Raw genomic sequence first — 22,594 nt, 5'->3', positions numbered from 1 at the left:
AGTTGGATATAATGAGCAAAAGGTTACATTCAGATGGTGGAGATTCCCGTCTTGTCCCATCTTTCTTTGTCGGCCTCCAGGACACTTGTCAACAGAAAATGCACAGTTATTTATCAGTCTGGAGGTTCCTGCTTTTCTTGATCTGCCTAAGGACCCCTGTTGTTCACAAGATGTGTGGCTTCCTGCCATTGGGCCCCCGTCCCCCTTTCTCTGCTCATTTCTAGCTACCTGCCTGCTCTAACAGTGCTACATTCTCAACACGCAAAAACAGATTAAAAAGTCAACAATATCGGAGTGGCTGAACTTATCCATCAGGTGACTGTCTACCATCCAAAGTGGCTAATCCCTTCACATCCCGTCCCAAAGGTACAACACTGCCAAAATACACGGACATGACCAAAAGCAACAAGCCACCTGTCTTTTGGGATAAAGTGGTTGGGGGGGTCACAGTTCTCAGGTACAGCTAACACACAGCAATGCTTTCACCAGGGCAGTGGTGATTTTCAAACAGAAAACCTGGTAATATTTATGAGCCATCATCCCACCATCCTTTGTGCTAAAGGCACTAAGGATCAAAATGTTTGTGAGTCGATGTGATTAACCACAACCAGACTCAGCCTTTTCACAAAGGAGCTCTGATTCGTTAAATAAAGTACACGGTCCACCTACGCCCAGGAGGGGAATCAAAAGCACAGTTATATAAATCCAGAACCTAGACCTGAAAGCTAACAATACGTATTTTTAAACTTTGAATTTTCAGAAGCAGGAATTTTAGGAATTGACTGCACTCCAACTGCTATGTTTTCAGTCAGGTTTACAGTGGAGAATAATCACTCCGCCAATATGTGCTCCATTTATAAATATTCATGATAGGTAAGCACTTGCTTATGAAATCTTCACTTTGCAATTAAAGTGGCAGAAAAATTGATCTGCATGACATTTGATTTATCATTTGTGTATGCAGTTTATACAGTCTCATATCAATATCTACTCCTCTAAAGTATTCATACTGTGAACAGATAACAATTACTGCACCAAACTGTTCACTTGTTCATTCATCCTTCATCCTTGCAGCAAATATTCACTGAGGACCTACCCACTGCCAGGCACTGTGTCAGGTGCTAAGACTAAAGTAAAACTTCTGAAGTTTCTTCTTCATTATTACCAGCTATTTAGGATAAAGTTACGAGGAGACATGACAATGGATTTAAATTCTGTGATGGTTGCACTTTTATTAAAATTTCTATTAATTTTTGCATTAAGCAATTACAGACTTAATTAATCCTTTCCACCTTCCTAGAGACAAAAAGTGATCCCATCCCGAATACTTCTGTGTTGAAAAAAAATGCCAAAGCCATAAAAACGAGCACTTCAGCTATAAAAATGCATGATATAATAGATGTCACCTTCTCTTATTCAGCAAAGTAGCTTTCTGTAATTTTGTCCTTTGCCTTTCACAGAACAGTAACCTGAAGTAGTTTCAATAGGATTTTACTTTGGATAAAGTACAAAAATATCCTTCTACATGAAGCCGTTAATCTTTTCTTTGCAGCTGACGGTTCTCTCTGCACTCCTCAATTTTGGGGACATCACTCAAGTACAGCGTCCCCTCCCCTCAGATCTCTTCACCTCCTCACAGTCACCCTCAGCCATCTCCTCCAGGCCGTGCGCAGCAGTAAGGAGGTAGGTACCAAGTTTGGGAAATTAAAAATCCGACCCAGTCGCATCCAGGTCTCAATACCTGTGGCCTCCGTCATATTTTCAAAAAGATTTCAAAGATTCACGGAGTTACAAAGTTACATAACAAGCATTCAAATCTTACTTGTAAATTGATGGATAAGGAAGAGAGGCATCAATGAATAGCCCCCAGGAATCTGTGGCGGTGGAGACCAAAAATCCTCAAATGCTTATGCATTAGAATAGTGATGAAGGTTTTGAGAATTTAAAAATGTTTACTTTCAATCTAGGTCCTCAGGGGCAACCAGCAAAGTCACCCAGGTCCCAGGCTCTCCGAACCTTCTTGCAAGAGGCAGCACAGTTTCATGCAAAGAGCATGAGGGACACGCCTACCGGGTTAGCTTTCTATGGCCACCATAACAAAGCACCACCGATCTGTGGCTTTAAACAATGCTAATTTACTATTGCTCGGTTCTGTAAACCAGTAGCCCAAAATGGGTCTCCTTAGGCTAAAATCAATCATTTCCATCTTCCCTTCCCTGCCTCTCAAAAGTCAACATCACAGTGGGCTGGAACTGGATTTTGGACCCAGGTCCATTCTGTCTTCCCAGCCACGCTCTTTGTCTCAGACAAGACCTTCTATGACAAAGTTCCATTATTGGAAAAACTGATCCGTGGATGCTTTTACATACATAAGTGGTCCCACATAACTCAGTTAAGCATACCAGTATTTATCAGCACATCGTGATTACAGCATTAACCAATCCTCAGTGTTGGCCCAGCTGGCAGTTCCGAACTTCCCAAGACCCAGCAAATACCTACATTGGATGTCACACAAATAGACAGCAAAGTATGTGCTTTTCAGAACTTACGTGTTCCTCTCATTACACAGTAGGAATACTCTCCATCTCCATCTCTGGGACCTTTTTTTTTTAAGTTACAAAATAAAATAGTGATGCAGCCCCAAATGTCTCAAATGGCAACAAGACCAAACCAAACTTTACAGCTTAGTAAGGGTCAGGGCAGCACCATGCAGTCCCTGATTAGTCACTGAACCAAGAGCCACAAATGTGCCTAGAGAGCCAGCACCTCCTGTGTAAGAACAGAGAGACCCACCTGTTGAAGTCAGCATACTCTTGAGCAGAAAATGACTTTGCTCTCAGCTGCCCACAACCTTTTCCTACATTTTGTTACAAGAAAAGGAGAAGAAACAAGAAAAACATCCTCTAATGATGGCAATCTAGTTCTCGTTGATGCAGGAGTGTAACAATGTGAGGGGTCGAGAGCTACGGGGGTCTTTTTCGCGAGTAAATAATTAGAAAGAGGGAATAACTGACTTGTGTGACAGAGTGATGTCAACAAACAAACATTTCAAAACAACTCGTTATCTACATAACCTTGACATCTTGCAACTCAATAAAAAAGCACTAATTGAATTTTTACTTGACTAAGATTTATCTCAAAAACATTTAAATCTTATTTCTCACCAATTACAGCCTTTTGGGGGTGTGGGGATATGTGTGAGGGATGAAAGAGGTAAAGAAACCCATCCCACTTTTTTTTTTCCTCCCTAAACAGCGACTAGGAGAAAGGGGTCTCTGGAAAGTACCAAGGAGACCTGACTATGCAAGCCAGCTGTCTTCCAAGTAACCTCACATTTCATAAACACGCCTTCACCTTTCTCATATCTACCTTGTGTGGTAGCTGTTACTTCCATTTTCCACTAAGGAAGATGACTCAGATTACTCCGACTGGTCAGTGGTCACAGAACTGCGGACCCTTTGATTCTCCTGCTGAGGAGGTGATCCTCTCTGATGTCGCCCAGAAAATGCCATGTGGTGACGTGTCTCTCCTGGGCACAATCTTTGAGGTCTTTCTCTAGTGGAAGGCTTTTCTCAGCCAGTGCAAGGTCAGTTGTGTTCCCACAATGTAGGTTCTCTCCTAAAGCCTCCAGTTACTGTTTTAGCTCAGTAACACTCTGATCTCCAGACCTCAAAGAGTCAGTCTGTGCTGTTTCACACCACTAAATCTGAGGGTAATTTATTATAGCAGCAATAGGAAACTCACACAGATTTTGGTACCCGGGAAGTGACATGCTGCTGTAACAAATACCTAAAAATGAGAAGTCGCTTTGGAATTGGGCAATGGGCAGAGACTGGGAGAATTTTGACAAGGATGACAGAAATAATGGTAATTTTCCAAAATAGTTGTGAATATAAGACTTTACCCTATGATTCATCAACCCTCTCATAGGTTTCAAGATTGTAACTCAAGGAAAAGCTAAGTATATGTCCACAAAAAGTTCTGTAAAAGAATGTTTACATAAGCTTTATTAGCAATAGACCCTATGATTCATCAACCCTCTCATAGGTTTCAAGATTGTAACTCAAGGAAAAGCTAAGTGTATGTCCACAAAAAGTTCTGTAAAAGAATGTTTACATAAGCTTTATTAGCAATAGTCCCAAACTGGAAATAACTAAGTGTCCATCAACAGAACAATAGATGACCAAATTGTGGTATATACATACACATACACACACATAATAAAAGTACTATATATACTTTATATATATATATCACAGATTATATACAGAGAGAATGCAAACTACTCCGCAGTGAAATAGAATAAATGAATTATTGATATATGCAACAACATGGGTGAATCTCAGAATCTTTCTGTGGACAGAAAGAAGCCATGCACAAAAGTAGATATTGCATAATCCCATTTACATGAAGTTCAAGAACAGGCAAAACTAAATCAGAGCCTAGGGGTAGGGCCTTATGAGAACGGTGTGTGGGAAAACTTTCCGGGGTGATGAAAGTGTTCTATATCTTGATTGGAGTGACAGTTACACAGGTGTGTACATTTATGAAAACTAACTCAACGGTACACCTAAAATCTGCACATTTCATTGTATATAAATTTAGCCGTCCAGAATGTCTGAGACGTATCCTTGCAGCCTTTTCCATTTTTAAGAAAGATAAAAGCAATGCTGACACTGAGCTGCTCGCTTGGCACTCCAAGTGTGGACAAGAAATGATGTTTGCCGATTCGGTAAACAAGGAATGCTGCCCAGCCGTCAGCCACTGCAGCCACCCCTGACGGTGTGGTGTGTCCTGAGAGGAATTCAGGATGGGGAAAAACAGGATACTGGCACTAGACAGTGAAGACGCATTATCAAAGAAATAATTTCAATGAGCACAGACTCTTGCATCTACCCATTTATGGAAAAGCCTGAAATCATTAACTTGAGATGTCTGGTTTTTGTGATCAGCAGCAATCTTTTGATGTTAACTACATTTTTGTTTTCCAGCAAAAACTCCCATATAGCCTGGTTCCTCCCTTACATCTTTGGAACAGTGTCTCGGAGACATCTGAGCGGCTGTCTCCCGGGCTATGTAGTCCTCAGTAAGGTCCCCAAATGAATGAAACATAGCTCACAACTTGTAGGTTGTGCATTTTTTTCAATCAACAATAGCTACCACACTTTGCTCTTCTGCTGAACATAAACAGTTGCACAAACATTAAGCCATTCTTAATCACATATTTTATTAAGTGATCACAGAAAGCCACTCCATGACTATTCTGGATAAAGTCAAAAACAAGATCAATCTATAATCACGTCTAAATACTGACAAAACCATGAACACTGTCTAAATGAATAAAAGGACCAAACACCCTCCAAACCTTACTAACATTCGTATTTGTTGCTCATTTACGAATTACTGATTTAGCCTTAATCCATTCCTCTTCACTCACAGAGGAGGTTTATTTAGGTGTCCAGTCATAGATTAGCTCCAGCTTTCTTAGAGTATCTTACCCACAGAGCAAAACCTTGCTTCCTTGAACCCTTCCCAAAGTCATATAACACAAACCCAAATCCTTTAAATGGGTCCTTCGTAACACCCATCCCTAGAATGAATGGTGTGTCTTCTTTCTCGCTGCCATAAGCGAGAACTCAGCTTGTTCCACTGCAGGTGTGTGGATGGTGGTCTTTGGCTGGAGGTCACTGACACCATGTATATGAACATATTCTGTGTGTAATTTTTCTTTTTACTTAATATATCTTGAGGTGGGGAGGGCATAGCACAAGTGGTAGAGTGCATGCTTAGTATGCAGGAGGTCCTGGGTTCAATCCCCACTACCTCCTCTAAGAATAAATAAGTAAATCTAATTACTTCCCCTCCCCCCCCAAAAAAAACAGAAAAAGAAAAAGAGAAGAAAATACCGCTATTTGAAAAAAACATATATATATATAAATATATCTTGAATATGGCTTTCTATGACTTCATACATTCTACATTATATTTTTTATGGCTACATATGTTTCTATTATTTGGATATGCTAGAGTTTCTTTAACTAAACCAATTATTTTTTGGAAATAAAAGTTTTTTTCCCCTAATGTTTCACTATATAAGTTGCCCTAATTGCGACTGCTGTGGTTAAATCTTTAAGGGCCTTCATAATTATTTCACCAGAAGAAATTCTTTTCAATAAAATTACTGGGATTATGAGCTCAAGAGGTATGAAACATGTTACTAAATCGCACTCATGTCTCAACATAAAATCTTAGAAGCTGTTGGAGGACAGACAGCATTCCAATCCATTTCAAACAGGCTGTCATTTCCATTAACTCTCAGTGATCAACTTTAACTCTTATTAATTCTGCATCTTGTCACCTCTGATGGTCCTTTGATCTCAAAAGACTATAGTCTTCGCAGCAGCATCTGACACAGATTAACTCCCCCTGCTTGTTTAAACCTGTCCCTATCTAGCTTCCATGACACCATATTCACTTGGTTTTCTTCCCATGCCATTGGCTCCTCCTTCTCAGTGCCCTTTGGTAGTTCTTCCTCTGCCAGACTCTCTAGTAAGGCGAGTGGCAGGGCCCCCTGCTTCTCCATCAAACTCTCTCACCAGGTGATCTGATCTATACTCATGACTTTACAGTCCATGTTCATATTTGTGACTTGCATAATTATAAATCAAGACTGGATCTGTCCACAGAGCACCAGAAACACACACTTGACTACCTGTCTGTCTGACATGTCCAAACAAAATTATCGATCTCTTCAATTCCCGTAAACCTGCCCTTTCTCAGGAAATGATACCACACTCCACCCAGGTGATCAGACAAAAAACAAAAAAAGGGGGGGGTTTAAAAAAAAAAAAGCTATTAGGAAACTGGTATGAAAAAGTGACCCAGTAAGAAAAGGAAAATAGATGATTTCAAAGTGAGTGTTTTTATATTGAACTTCTCTTGTTTCTACTTCGACATTTCAAATCAGATAATGAAGCGACACACTTCTGGGTTTTGTTGTTGTTTTGTTCTAATAAAAATAATAGAGCAAGTGCATAAAACACACACTACAGACGCATTCAGTACTCGTGAAAATCCCATGAGGTCCTATCATTTCATTTTTCCAGATTTGGGCCAGTGGTAAACTGAGGCACCGAGAGGCACTCAGAGATACTGTTCATTCCATACATTGGCATTTTCCTAAAACACTTCACTTTTAACTGAATGAAATGTGAAATGTCCCCTCCTGAAATAGTCTATGAATGCTGGGCCATAAAGCATGAGCTCACTGTAACAAGGCAGCAAAATGCGTGATGCCTAACGGGTAGTGCAAACCTGGGGCTTCGCTTCCTGCAGCCTGGGCAGGCGCAGCAAACCGAGTCCAACAACTTGCCTGCGTACGCGGATGCAGGGGAGAGGCAGAGGAAGCCTTTGTCTTTACACACGACCCCGGAGACGTCGGCGCCCGCTAAAGTTGTGACTATCTGCGCTCGCTGTCACGGAGGGGACAGCGGGGCCCTCCGCGTCGCGCGCGGTGGCGGGGCCCAGGACCCATGCGTGGCCGGGGCGCGGGGCCGCGCGGCGGGGCGGCGGGGCGCTTCTTACCTGGGGCGGCAGGGCGCTTCTTACCTGGTGCGCCGGGCGCGCAGGCACAGGACCAGCAGCAGCAGGGCCGCGGCGAGGCCCAGGCCCGGGCCGCTGAGCAGCTGCCGCAGCCACAGCTCCGGCGAGAAGCAGCCCATGCCCGCCGGCACGTCTTCCGCCGTCCGGATCGTGCGCGGCCGCGGGGACAGCCGGGGTCTGTGTTTGAGCGGCGCGCCGGGCGACTGTGCAGCCCGCGGAGGCTCCGGGCCCGAGAGGCTAGCCTGGCCGCGGCGCCGCCTGCCGTGTCAGCGAGGGGCCTCGAGGCCGAGTCTTAAAAGTTCCCGGACTCCCCTCCCCCGGCCCACCCCCTCCTCCAGCCCCGTGCGCCGCCCCGCTCCGCGCCCCCTCCGGCCCGGACGCTTCTGGAAAACGGCGCGCGCCGGCTGCCCGGGGCAGGAAGGGCCAGAAATGAGGGCGAAGGGGCTGGGTTTCCTGAGAGCCTCTGAAGGCCTAGGGAAGGGGATTTCTGTTCTGAGTTGGAAGTGAGTCGCTCGGGTCCCTCATCCCTTAGCCCGCGCCCCTCAGGAGGAGGGAGCGCGCAGACCCCCCTGAAGAGGCCTGGGGCTGTGCCGCCGAGGGGGTCTCCCTTAGGCACCGCCCGGAGAGCTGGCGGATACCTGCGGGCTGCGCTGCCCGCCCGCTAGCCCCCCGCCCCCCGCTCCTTGCACGCAGCACGCCGGCCCGGCCCAGAGGCCCGGGGTACAGAGACCAGGGCTGGGACCCTCCACAAGTCCTGATGGGCCACAGCCTCCAGGAAGACAGAAGACAGAAGACAGATGAATCAAGCTATTGCAGAAGGACCCTAAGGTACTACAGCAGGAGTGGCACACGTCCTGCAGGTTGTCCTTAGAACGAATAAGGGAGAAACTTTAAAAATAGCTTTTTCTGAGTAATGACCCTTCACCAGGGACTTCGCGCATGTGTATTTACTCTCCACATCAGACTTGGGATGTAGTTGTTATCAGTATATCAGAAAACATATAATATGAGACTCAGGTTGAGTAACTTAATGTGGTCACTCAGTTGATAAGTAACTAATAACCATTCCAACCAGGGCTGTTCCAGGACCACGACATTCTTTTGTTCGTATAAGACTTTATTTGCAGTTGTTTAGACAATTACAGCAGCTTTAGGACTGGTCTCCATACCTCTGACATTTGAGCCTTCCAGCCCATCCTCCCCATTGCCAGTCCCTGCATCGCAGACCTATCCTGCTTTGACCCTACTCGGAACTCTTAATGGTTGCCTTTGTGATAAAGTCATAAATCTTCGACCTGCAGTGAGAAGCCCTCCACAGTTTGTCACCATCCCATGGCTCGAAAGCTCCATAGACACGAAAGCTCGAGCCACCGTGTCCCTCACAATCAGCCCTTTTACATCTTTATTTATGGTGTATCCTCTGCCTGAGAAAAATTTCCTCTCTCCCTTAAATACTATAATTCTACCTACCTCTCAAGACCCAGTTTAAATCCCACTTTCTTCTGGAAAGTATTCCTGACCCTTGTAATTAATCGCTCCCACCTCCATACTTTCAACACTGTCTCTACTTTTCACTCCTTCATGTTTTCCCTCTGTATCTGAGTTATTTCTGTTTATGCCTGTCTTTCTTGCTGTGGAAGGTGAGAACCACCTCTTAGACAAGCCTGTCCACACCTGCTCTCTAGCCACTATCACCCTGGTCCCCCACCCTGGAGTTGAGATAATATGCCTGGAAGTACTCAGCATGTGCTTGGCTCTTAGTCCATGCCCCGAAACTAAATTAAAGCTGCATTGCTCTCCTTGGCCTTAACACTGTGGCTGAGCGAGCATGGGAACTGTAGTGTTTATGAATGTCTTCGTCTTTGACTTTTATTCCAGGGTTTTTCTACTGCCTCTCTTTTCTCCTATCGTAGATTCAGTTTCTCAGGAAAGTCAACAGGGCACAATGAGCCAACAGCTATTCTGCCTCCTCTCAGAAAAAGCAGATTGGTTTCCATCACTGCCTGGCCCACAGAGCCAGTTTGCAGGATGGTATCTATACTGTGCATTGCTATACCCACTGCAGAAAGCCTCTCCCACTAATTTTCACAAGAAGCCTCAACTTTTATACTTTAGTTTTCCATTTGATCTCCTGGATGACTCTTCTGTTTGAAAATGTAGGTTAAAAGGTTAAGCATTCATCACTTTATTGAACGTTTACTATGTGCCAGGCAACATGCTAAACATTTTATTTTATAACATTAATAATAGCAAACGCCTGCAGGTAATCCACTGTCTTAGGTAAGTGGAGGGAAGAAGGCTACACTGTCACCTGCTATAATTGGTTAGCAACTGTGTGTCATGACCTTGGGGTCTTTACAGTGCCTTACTCAGAGCACCATGGTATACACTTACTACACTTTGCATGTATGTTTCTCTTGTGTTTTCTATTTCTGTTTTAAGGGGCCTCCCTACTGTAAATTGATCTGGTTGAAATAAAATCTAAAGACATCTTTTATTCCTCTTTCACTTTTGCAACCCAGTAACAGCATCATTATACTCAATCCAGTTCAATTTATTTTACCTCCAAAACATGCCTTTCCTCCCATCATTTCTCTGACAGAGATGACTGGTTGACCCTCCATATTTTCTACCCCCACCTCCTCCTCAGTCACAGTCCTTGACTTTTAACTGAGCATGTGGCTGTCCCTTATAAAGACTGCTTTCCCACCCTTCCTTGTAGTTAGATGTGACCATATGAATGAATTCTCACCAGCTGACTAGATATACAATGTTACTTGAGGACACAGGAATGGTCAGGCCCTTTGCCTCCTTCCCCTTTTCTCCAGGTTAGGATGTAGACACTATGCCTGGAACTCAAGCAGCCATCTGTGCACATATAAGTATGCCCCACATGTTGCATTCACTATTATCTGTTGTTTATATGAAATTCAAATTTAACTGGGGATGCTACACTTGTTTTTGCTAAATCTGGCAATTCTAGCCTAATTTCAACCCAGGGGTTCACTAGGCGTACAGGTAAGGCAACTGTAAAATTCTAGCTGCCTAACAATCCCCTTCAAAAATCAGCCACAATTTTTTCCTTCAACGTTGGCTACCGACGTTAGTGTCTTCTGTGACTTGGCTGCAGTAATTAGACCAGGGTCAACGGTCAGATCTAAAAGAGTCATGGGGTGGCCCTTAGACTCTGAGGTATCCAGATGTGGAAATGTATTCAGTATGGATAGCAGCTGACCTTTGTTCAGAAAATACTGATTGTGAGATGCATGGAGAGAGAAAAACACAGGCAAACACAGAAGTGGAATCAGAGGGAGTAAAGGGAGAGGGTGATCTGCTGGAATCTCTAAAGAAAGACTCGTGAAAGTCCAGATGGCAGGTCATACACCAAAGCCGCCGCCTTTCATCTCAGGGGACCCTCATCACCAGGTGACCTGAGCTGTCAGCCTCTTTCTCTGCGCTCTTTCTAATCTGTGATTAAGGCTTCAGTTCTGATCCTGCTTCCCTTGAGGTCTTCTCTTTTGGGTCTAAAGTGCATGTTTGAAAGTCACCAAAACTTGAAAAAATGGCTGTTTCCCTCCATTTCAACATCTACGTCCCAATTCTCCTGCTCTGACTTTGAAAACACTAAGGTACTGGTCTGGGCCCTCCAAGTCCACTATTTAGTCAACAATTCTTGTTAAGTGCAGATTGTTCCATGGCCCTATCCCTGGCCGGCTGGAGCTGTAAAAGAGAATGAGCTGGACCTAAGAGGACTAGAAAGGTTGACACTGGAAAAGAGGAAGAAAGAGGCTAGTGGACATGAGATTGTAGGGTGAAAACTGAGAGATTTAAGAACATGCCCCCCATATGGCTGCAATCTTGTGAGCTCCTGGGAGGCAAATAATGTTCTGGGGAAAGCAGATTGTAGGCTTCAGGCATTGGGAAACATTTGAAAGTACCACTGTGGAAATTGTCAAAGAGGAATTCCACACATTTGTTTTTCGGGGACTGGGAATTTCCTAAACACAGATCTGAGTACTCAAGCCTGAAAGGTCCCATTCACCTTTGACATAAAATGCAGACCAGGTTTGAATCATACCTAGAACTAAAAAGCAGTTAGTCTCTTCTTTCTCATGAGCATTGTCCTGGCTAACTTTGACTTCCTATCTCCTTCTGTTAGAATTAAGACCACTTTCTGGGCAAAACTGTGAAGCAGAGGAAGGGGAGAAAATGGAAGAAGAAAGGAGCATGGGTTGAGAGGACCTGCTGTGTGCCAGGTACTGCTTCGTGTTTTACACACACGTTTTCCCCTAATCTTCAAATTCAACCTCTGGTGTAGAAATTACTCTTAAAGGAAACCCAGACTTAAAGAGTGTCAGGGCACCTGTGATTATTCAGCTCATGCATTCTGCTGTGAAGTCGTCCCTCCTTTCACGGTACCATCTTGCCTTCCTTAGAGCTTTCTTTGACTAGCTCCCCACCGTATCTGTTCAACCATTCTGGCTTCTGTTTTTAGGGATCCTGTTTTTACCTTGGTCTGCCCACAACCGCAGTACCCCACGGGGAGAGTTGGGCCTCTGCTTTGTACCTTGGCCTACCTCAGAGCAACCTCGCTAGCTTGGGGGCTGGTCTCAGTTTCGCCGTCTGCAAAATTTTCCTGTAGGTTTATGAGGATTGCACAGTGAGCAGTAACTATATGACAGTCGAAATGCCTGGAGTGTGTCCCTTTTTTCACATTCGAGGACCTTCTGCTCCACTGGCATAGGGTGCAAGTAGAAATGAGTTTATCAGATAAACTCAGCCCAGCTAAGGTGTTAGCTTGTTGGTATATTACTTCTGCCCAGTTAAAATGTAGAATGCGCCACATCTTGTTTTCTTAAGGTGGCTGTTCTGGTTGCAGCGGAGATGGCAGTAATGGTATGTGGATTCTGAGACCCGAGACTGCTAGCACCTACTGTTTAATCAGCACATAGTCAACAGTGAGACACCTTAGATCCTGGCTCTGACTGAACCTGACTGCAAATATCTTAAATCACAAATGCTTCCTCTTATACTGTCTTTCTATAAAATTTGAACAATTTGTCTCCTAAAGAGCCAGTTTATAGTGTCAACCCATACACATACAGACACAACAGGAAAGAATGCTTATTAAATAAAATGCTATTGAATGAGCAGAGTGACCCAGCAATAAAGAGTGTTGTTACATTTGAATCTTTTTTTTTTTAATAAAGTACAGTTTTAGGGAAGACCTGAATATAATTATTTTGAAGCAGTTTTTAAAATGGTGGAACAGATGGCTCTGATTATCTCCAAGAGGAAGGAATAGATTCAAGAGTTTTGTCGTTTCTTGTTTAATAGTCTTGGCATTACTTATACACACTTGAGATCTGAAAACACTGGCTTCTAAATTCACGAACCCATGCTAAACCTTAGTTCGTTCTCACGATCTGACCCTACTTACCACGCCAAGACTTGAAACTCTCTGTCTCTGTTTCTGGTTCACTGGTTTTCCCAACATTTCTTTTCCTAATTAGCCTTTGAATCCAGATTTCTGAGGACAGAAAGCACAAGGACCTCCCCCCAACCTCACCCCCCAGCTATCTCTGTTCACTAAGAGAAAGTTTTAGAGACTCAAAGACTTTTTTGGGGGGGGGCACTGGGGAGAGGAGGGTGGACTATTGGGCTGGGCTGGTTCTTGGAGAAGCCACACCAGCCCTGGTCTGAAACAAAATCTACCCACACCACCTGTCCCACCAGGTTCTGCTGTTTCTATGTGCTGTAGGAGAAGCCCTTGGAAACAGACTCAGAGAGAGACAGACCAGCACAGGACTTCATTAGGACAGCGTCTCAGGACCAGCACCAGGGGTTGAAAAGTAAACGAAACTGAAAGACAAAGGGAGAGGTGGGGTTGGGGTGAAGTCTCAACCAAAGACTCAGCCCATGAGGATATCCAGAACCTAGGCAGCCCTTCGGCGTTACCCCAGGATGGGGTGAAGGTCCAGGCCTTCGGGGCTCACTATCAACATGCATTGATTGTGGAGTGCCCTCAGGAAAGCGAAAGGTAGAAGGGTAGCCTTGCAAAGGAGTTCTCTTTAGCTGAAGGCAATTCCTGAAGCAGCTGGTGACACTTCCAGAAGGCCTCCCATCCCAACAGAATCTGAGCAACACAACACAGTGTCCACCAAATGCACGGTGTCCACTGCAGTGCCGCAGAAGTGTATCGGTCAGATAGTACAGAGATGTTAATTCTTACAGTCATTTATTTCGCAGTTGTGCGCTCTCTCGCTAGCAGAGCCATGGTGACACTAGCCTCTCAGCTTTTGAGACGATACAGCAACCATGTTTCTTAAATAATTTTAATCTTAAAGAAAAAACTTCATATTACAGTAGTCTCCCCTTATCTACGGGGGAGACCTTCCAAGCCCCCTCAGGAGATGCCTGAAATAGCAAATAGTACCAAACCCTATGTAGACTGTTTTTTCCTATACATACATACCTGTGGTAAAGTTTAATGTGCAAAGTAGGCACAGTAGGTGATAGTAACAATAACTAATAATAAAATAAAACCATTATAGCAATATACTCATAAAAGTTAGGGGAATGTGGCCTCTCTTTCTCAAAAAATCTTATTGTACAAATGTAATGCCTTTTCCATCTTAACTAAGCACTTAAGCACCGTGGCCTTAACTTTAGCAATTTGAGGTGCGACAGCAAAATGAGCACAAGTTTCTTTTTCTTTCTTCGCAATTTCATGAGTAGAAGGTTTGATTTTTACTTTAGATCTTAGCAGCCTTAGCATTCGATGTTTTTTCTTTCCTTATTAAATCAGGAACTTTCACCTTTTCACTTAAAAGAAGCCCCTGAGGGTTTTCCCTGGCCTCTGAACTGCCAGAATCACTACTCTTACACTTTGGAGCCATTAGGAAGTAAAACAGGGGCTACTTGGACACAAATACTTTGATAGCACAACAGCTGATCTGATACCGGAGAGGGCTACTAAGGGCTAACGGGCGCAATACGCTGGACACAGGGATGGGCCACGTCCCAGGAAGGACAGAGTGGATGGTGTGAGATTTCATCACCCTACTCTGAATAATGTGAACTTAAAAACTTATGAATTGTTTATTTCTGGAAATTCCCACTTAATATTTTTGGACCCCTAGTTGACCAAGACTAACTGAAACCGCATAAAGTGAATCCAGGGATGGCAGCGGGCGGTGGCGGGGAACTGCTGTGTTTACGAGTGAACCTTATTACAATATTGCAACAAAGAAAGCCTCTGGGAGGCCAGTTCAAACACTGACTCTAATTAGGAACATCGTAGAAAGAGAATGTTAGCTAACCACCATTAGAGGAGCTACAAAAGGAAAAGAAGGCTTAAAATCATTCAACCCCCGGCTGATAGGTGATGGTCAATGAGGGAGTTTTCCCAAACAAGTCTGAATCCTATGAAATCTTATCAGAAGACCACTTAAGCATTTTCAGGAATTCTACACTCTTCCTTTTCATTACGCAAAAAAGTTCCTGCTACAGACAATGTTTGGGACAATTTTTCTTTTACACTAACTAGCTACATTCTATTTATTTGGTCTGTCATGGCGCCCCCTCCTTCACAGAGCCCCCAGCCCTCTTACCTGGCTGGTTGCAACTTGGATTCATGGTAAGCCCTTCCACACCCATACCTTTCTTCACAGACTAGAAAAGACCTGATTCACTCTTTATACTGCCCTTCCTGTCTGACTCCTCATTGTGTGAACTCTGCTCCCAGCTTCTCCCCACCTTCCACTTGTCCAAGGAAACTGATCAAATTTATTCCATTAAGGTTTTCTGAATCTTTTTTCTCATTTCCTCTTCCAGTTTTCTGATCACTAACTCACATTTCCATTGGTTGATCTGTTCCTTTCCCCTTTCTTCTCTGAAGTCTGGCACTTTTTTTCCACCAACAAAAATTGCTACATTTTGAAATTTATAAAAGCAATTAATACTAGCAACTATACATATACTGGAAGTTTTGAATATTCTGATTTATGAGCAAACATTGCACTAATGCAAGAGAAATTAATTGATTTGTAATGTTTCTGAAAAAAAAAGTCTAATTTTCTGCTTGCTAGGGTTGAAATATAACAAAGATGGGATATCTACACACATAAGCCAGCATCAGTCTGGGACTTCCTAGAATCACATGTGCCAGATCTGTCTTGATCTTAGGGCAACTAATAACCAGAAGGCAGCTCTGTACTTCAACTTATTTCTGCAATAAACCCAAACACAGCAGGCATTGAAATCTTTGGTGAAAATTTATAAAAAGTCACATTATACAGCACATAAGATTCCACACACACACAAAATCCTCAACCTGTTGTGTTCCCCCAGTCCTCCTGGACCACATTGCAATTGGAAATGTATTTCTCTTTCCCTTCACGGAGTCCAGCCTCTCTGGTTCTACTTTCCCTCCAGAATTTTCCTATTCAAATATCAAGTACTTCCTGCTTTTGTAAAGCAAAGCCATGCAACTCACACCTTTTAGTTGAGCAAACCACTGGGGTCTCTCGTGTCAAGAAGCTATAGAAAAATTTCTTCTGAACGATGAGCATATAATACTTTCAAAATATAATCATCATCATCAACACCACTAATTTAAAAATTTTAAAAAACAAAATTAACCATTCTCTTTTTCAAGAATGTAAGTAGATACTCAGGAAATTGGACAAGAGTGGTGTCCCCTCTCTCCCCTCCTTAAAGGTGCTCTAGTGACAGTAATTGGTCAATTCGAGTGTGTATGGACAGACAAATCTCTACATGTGCCCCTTCTGCATTCATAGGTGTCTCAGAGAGTCCCATTTATCGACATATTATGTCTTTTCTCTGCCTGTTACTCCCTACCATGATAAGCTAGATTCTTGCTCTAGAAAAGTTCAAGGGCTAATTCAGCTTTTCAGTGTTTTTGCCTCCTGCTTTTGAGTATTCCAGAACCTCAAAATCCCTTTCTCTTTCCCCATGTCTCCTTGTTTTGACTTCTGCTGTAGCAGTTCTGAACAACCTGTAAATCTGTTCCTTATCTAAATTCTCACTGCCATGTCTCAGTAACACTTAGTCCTCTAGCATTTACACAACCCACATGCCAAGAAAAACATAATGTGATGCTTTAAGGAACTTTGAATGCTTATTCAGAGATTAATGGATTAGAATTCTCCCTGCCTACTTTTCTCTACATTTCTGCATCAGGACTCAGAACATAATTATTTTGTACTTAGAAGGCTGAAAATGAAACAGCACAGTTCTTTTGAGCCAATAAAGGCATTATCCCATGTGACCACTTACAACTTGACCATTTACCTTTTCTACCTTAATAGCCCTCAGTCTTCAGTTCAAGGAACCAATGTGGGGATTCTGTCAGTTGCTGAGTATGTTTATTCTAATTATGTATTCTGTAAATGAGGAAATGTCCATTAGATGCATTCTTTCAGGGAACCCACTTACAAAATTGATCTAAGCTAAAATTCCATTGATCTTTAATTTTTATAATTGTCTGGTTATTACTTTTTCATAGGTTTTGAAGGTGGAAGCGTAGAGGACTGGTTTTAGATCTTTCTTCTTTTTTTAATATATGTGTTCAGTGCTATAAATTTCCCTCTGAACATTGGTTTTGCTGCATCCCCAAATTTTGATAGTTGTGTTTTTCATTTTCACTTACTTCAAAATTTTTAACTTTTTCTTGAGATCTCTTCTTTGACCCCATGTGTTATGTAGAAGTGTGTTGTTTAATCTCTAAGTATTTGGGGATTTTCCAGCTATCTTTCTGTTACTGATTTCTAGTTTAATTCCATCATGATCTGAGAGCTGAAATTGTAAGATTTCTATTTTTTATTAAATTTGTTAAGGTGTATTTTATAGTCCAGAATGTGGTCTATCTTGGTGAATATTCCATGTGAGCTTGGGAAGAATGTATATTCTGCTGTTGTTGGATGAAGTAGTCTGTGGATGTCCATGATATCCAGTTGACTGACAGTATTTTTGAGTTCAACTATGTTCTTTCTGTCTGCTGTACTGTCTATTTCTGAGAGAAAGGTATGCAAGTCTCCAACTATAATAATGGATTCATCTATTTTTTACTTTCAGTTCCATCAGATTTTGCCTTGTGTATTTTGATGCTCTGTTGTTAGGTACATACATGTTAAGGATTGTTACATCTTCTTGTAGAATTAGCCCCTCAATCGATATGTAATACCCTTCTTTATTCCTGATAACCTTCCTAGTTCTGAAGTACACTCTGTCAGAAATTGTTACAGCTACTCCCATTTTATTTTCTTTAGTATTAGCTTGGTTACTGTTTTCTGCTTGTTGCCCTTGTTCTTTGTTACTATTTTGTTCTCTACTCTTTTTCTGCCTTTTGAAGTTTTCATTGAGCATTTTATAATGATTTTCCATTTCCCCTCTCTTAGCATATCAGTTATACTTCTTTCTTTTACTTTGTTTAGTGGTTTCCCTAGAACTTTGCAATACTCATTTATAACTAATTCAAGTACACTTTCAAATAACACTATACTGCTTCACAGGTAGTGCAATTACCTTATACAATAAGAAAATAATCTTAATCCTATCCCTTGGGAGCACATCCTCATGGGGCATACTCTAGCTGGACCCCTGGAGCCATCCTGGATTTGAATCTCTTTATAAAGTTAGAAGCAGTGAGAAGTGATGGGAGTAGACCTTAAGGAGGATCAGCAGTGCCCTGAAAACTAAGAGATCTTTTACAGTTACTTCAGACAAAAGGTGACTAATCCCAGCAAATGGTAGAAATCATACTCTGATTATCAAAGAAAACTGCAGAATTTGGGTGTTCAGAATCCTCAGTTTATTGGCATCTGTGTGTGTGTCCTCTTCCCAGATTTTGAAATCTCATTCTTTTCTAATTAATTCCCTAAGAGACCCTGAGAAGTTATGAATTAAATTTTCTTTGTAATTCTGCCATCTGCAACATTGAATTTTGGATTTGGTTTTTAGAAATTTCAGTTCTGCAGTACAGAAGATAAAAGTCACCTTCAAGGCCATTATATTATAAAAGCTTTTTGGTTTCTTACCAAGACCTTGAGTTAGGAATTTAAAGCCCTAGTCTCATTTTTTCCCTTCCATGTTGTCCAGCACATTTAGAAACAACCAAATCCATCTATGGTAATTTTACTTTTATCTCTACTAAATTGTTCTGTGGCAGCCACTATTGGACAGGCAAGGTCTTTCCAGGTGGCTGTAGATGATACTTTAAGTAATGTTTTCCTACTACCATAGACTACCGTTGCCCCATTTACCACTGGCAACAGGGTCATAATTGTCTTTTAATCTAGCCAGACCAGAGAACCAATTCCAGATTTGTAATACTATGGCTCTGTTACTCTGGAATTACTTTAGGTAACAATAATTGTGTTTGTCAAGAAGCAGAGCCATCATGCATATTATGGGAATAAGAGATTTAGTACATGAATTAAACTTGACACAATTGTGGGAGGAGCTAGGAAAGTAAAGGCACAGAAGGGAAATTTGGAGGACCAGAGGAAAAAGCCCTCCTCAGTCCTCTGGAAGCACTGTGGCAGGTGGACACGTTGGAGCTTGCAGAGAAATCGGGAAGCCAAACACATCTGCCAAAATGGACTGAGGGGGAGTACGAGGAGGTGTGTGGAGGCTGGGTTCCTGTGCAGCTCTTGCCTTTGAGTCTGCAGCCAAGCCGCCGTGCTGACCCTGGGGCCTCTGAGGGTCAGCCGGGCCAACAGCTGGAGACATGAAGTGGGCAAGAAGTGAAGAAGAGAAGTGAGGACGGTCAGGGAGGGTGATGAGGGAGTGGGAAACCTGGAAGATCAGAGTCAAACGGACTCTCCTGGTTTCATCACTTACTGTTGTGAGCTTGGGAACATTCATTCATGCTTGTGGATTTCTATTCTTCTAGTTGTAAACATAGATGAAATACTTACATGTTGACTTGCATGCCCCTAACATTTTTTTTAAAGCTATTTTTTGTGAGTTTTCAAACTGACAGTGAAATTTTTTCATGGTAAGTTAAAATAGTTTCAAAAGATGTGACTTTGGGCATATTTTGATTATTGACATTTGATATAAAAATCACATTATCCTTCTTTTCAGTGTATCTATTCAATATCATTTAAATGCTATAGTGACTTTATGTCCACCGTTATCAATTTAAAAAATTCATGAATAAGCTCTTCTTTAACAACCAGAAATTTTACACTGTCCCATTTTCTTCTTGAACTCATATTTCCATTCCATTTCTCCTACAGAATTTTATCCTAACATAATATATTTTTATGCTTGAAGGTCTTTTATCGATCACATTTTATATCTTTCTGCTATAAAAATATGTATATAAATTGAAATTAATTTTTTTAATATTCTGTGTGACCAGAAGACCGAAGTGTTGTATTTCCTTCACCTGGATTAAGTTATCATTACAATTATTATTGGCTCATTATTGATCAAAGAAACTTGAATATATTACAGAAATTGATAGAAAAACCTAAGAAGTTTAATCAGAAATGTGCATTTTAATATGTAAAATACATATCAATGTATATGCATATGTAACTCTTCTGACAGTGAGGAACGTGGATCCCAGCATCCTTAAAATATTTACTTGCTTGATGAATGTCAGCTGTACGTAAACAGCCTCCATCACCACCACCACCATCGCTGCATTTGCACAACCTCCTCGTGCAGCCCACGCATGGCCGCTGTGCAGATGCCTCCTCCACCTGCTCAGACACTCAGCTCTGTGCTTGCACTCCCTCGTGGTCATTTACTCTGCCCTAACTGCTGGCTTTTGGACTAAATCATCCTGAAAGAAAACCAGATAAGGAGGGGGATGGGAGCATGTTTACAAATCTGAACTCTTTTAGTTTGGAGGTAGATATTGAACACAGATCGGACACAACCTCTCTGTGAGTTTCCATGAGGAACAACATACAGCACCCTTCAGTGTTTACTACCAATACACATGTGCTGCTTTCTTCCCAGGGTCTTCCTCAACATCAACGGCTTCTTTGATAAGAATTACAGAGGCTGGGGAAGATAGGTTTTTAAAAGATAATTGTCACTTCTCCTTTAATCCAACTCTACAAATATATCTGATCTTGGAACGTTCCAACATGGGCAAAATACCCCATTTCTTTTATTCATTTATTCATTCATTCATTCATTTTCATCCCTCCCTCACCTGGTGAGTCCCTGATAACATCTGAGTGCCAGGCACTGCTCTAGGCACAGGGACTCCACAGGGAGCCAGACAGACAGAACCCCACCCCACAGAGTCTGAGTCCCCCAAGAGCCCATCATGAAGGGGGCCACTGATGAGAAACAAAGAAATAAAACAGACAGCATTTTCACAGAAGTGGCAACAACACACAGAATTTACCCAAATCTATACTGTGTCGGATGGGAAGGCGCGTACAGCCGGCCTGGGTGGAGACCGGGGCAGCTGTACTGTGTGCATGGAGAGGGGTGGCTGGCTGAGGGCCGGCGTGGGCAGAGGCCTGAAGATGAGGGAGCAGCAACCAGCATGTGGGTCTCTGGACAAAGAAAGTTCCCAAAACACCCCATTTCTAACACTCAGTTTGTCTAGAACAGAAAAATGTGTTAGGAAAAGACAAAAGCCTTTTCAAAACTTCATGTTGACTTGGTTAAGGAAGGCTTCAGACACAGTAGAAGTTGAGAATGTGAAAATGAATTTTCTTAAATCTTTCCCTGCCTACAAAGTTCTTGGAAAACCTTCATGGACCCAATTTGGTAATTATTGGCCTATGTGCTTGTCTTAGTTTGGGTTATAACAAAGTACCCTCGGACGGGTGGCTTATAAGCAACAGAATTTATTTTTCACAGTTCTTAAGGCTGGAAGTCTGAGATCAGGATTCCAGCATGGTCAGATTCTGCTGAGAGCCCTCCCCTGGGTTGTGGGCTGCCAAATTCTTGTATCCTCATGTGCTACAAAGAGGCTTTCATGTGATAAGGGCACTGTTCCCACTCATGAGGGCTGTACCCTCATGACCTAATTACCTCCCAAAGGGCCCACCTCCAAATACCATCGTATTAGGATTAGATTTCAACATACAAGTTTTGTAGGGTGGGGGACACATACATTCAGCACGTTTATCAGTGGTCAAAAAAAATTAGAAGTAGCAACAAATTGTAGTGAATCGATGGCTGTGAAAAAACAAGATAATTCATGCAGATAATTCAATTATATACATAGATAAGAATGAAAAGAAGTATGTTACATGTTATCAATAAGTAAGAATTACACTTTACTTCTGTTGGGTAGAACATGTAATGGGAAAGACGAAAGTCATTTTCTAAAGTTTCTGTCAAAATTTTTTGCCTTTTTAAATCTGATTTTCATATTAGGACTTGACTCATCTCTGTCACATTATTTTAGGTGTTTAATGAAAATTACCTCAACTATTTAGATTTAAGATGTTGAATCCTAAAGGCAGGAAGTATTTTTAGGAGTTGGGGTGAAGTTATTCACCCGTGTTGTTTCATCATTCAGCAAATAGTTGAATGCCTCCCGAGAGCCCAGCGCAGAGCCAGGCACAGGGGACATGACAGTGAGTGAAATTCCTTATGGCCCCTGCACCCGTGGAGATACAGTCTAGAACCCTTTGACTGAAGGCTAAAGGAACCATAATTTAAGCGACAAAATGTGATCCATTTGAAGAACGTAGATTAGCTCGTGAAAATGAGAGGCAGGATCTGAAGTGTCTCTGTGGCTTTTAGCTTCAAGAAGCTGAGAGCCCTCTTTCTGAGATGACTCCATTGACTCACCCAGCCACACCTCTGCACGTCGGCATCTTTGCTTTTATTTAAGTCCCTCGGGGGTGAGTATGGTTGATGTAGGTTGGGTTGTGTTTCTACCTCTGGGAATAGTTGTGTGACTGTAATTGGTAGTCTCACCATAATCCCAAAGAATGAAGTACCTTAAATATATATAAAAAAAAAATAGTGAGAAGGCAGG

The 22,594-nt window shown here is 42.3% G+C and overlaps 1 protein-coding gene and 1 long non-coding RNA gene across 2 annotated transcripts in view; one reads left to right on the top strand and one right to left on the bottom strand.

Annotated features, from left to right (window-relative positions):
- LOC102508530 (cytochrome P450 7B1) overlaps positions 1-7,900 on the bottom strand; it is a 152,687-nt gene extending 144,787 nt beyond the window's left edge. Inside the window, exon 1 of the mRNA XM_032470213.1 lies at positions 7,609-7,900. Within this exon, the coding sequence (XP_032326104.1) occupies positions 7,609-7,721 (113 nt within the window). The 5' untranslated portion in view covers positions 7,722-7,900. The remainder of the gene's footprint in view (positions 1-7,608) is intronic.
- A 2,983-nt stretch (positions 7,901-10,883) lies between these two features.
- The window catches only part of LOC116660514, a 117,652-nt gene continuing 105,941 nt past the window's right edge, over positions 10,884-22,594 (top strand). The window contains exons 1-2 of the long non-coding RNA XR_004316087.1: positions 10,884-11,028; positions 11,762-11,858. This is a non-coding gene — a long non-coding RNA (uncharacterized LOC116660514). The remainder of the gene's footprint in view (positions 11,029-11,761; positions 11,859-22,594) is intronic.

The sequence above is a fragment of the Camelus ferus genome, chromosome 29 (genome assembly GCF_009834535.1).
Source record: "Camelus ferus isolate YT-003-E chromosome 29, BCGSAC_Cfer_1.0, whole genome shotgun sequence".
In the NCBI taxonomy this organism is placed as follows: Eukaryota; Metazoa; Chordata; class Mammalia; order Artiodactyla; family Camelidae; genus Camelus; species Camelus ferus.
The sequence above is the reverse complement of the archived record's forward strand: the minus strand, read 5'-3'. Positions and strand labels throughout refer to the sequence as shown.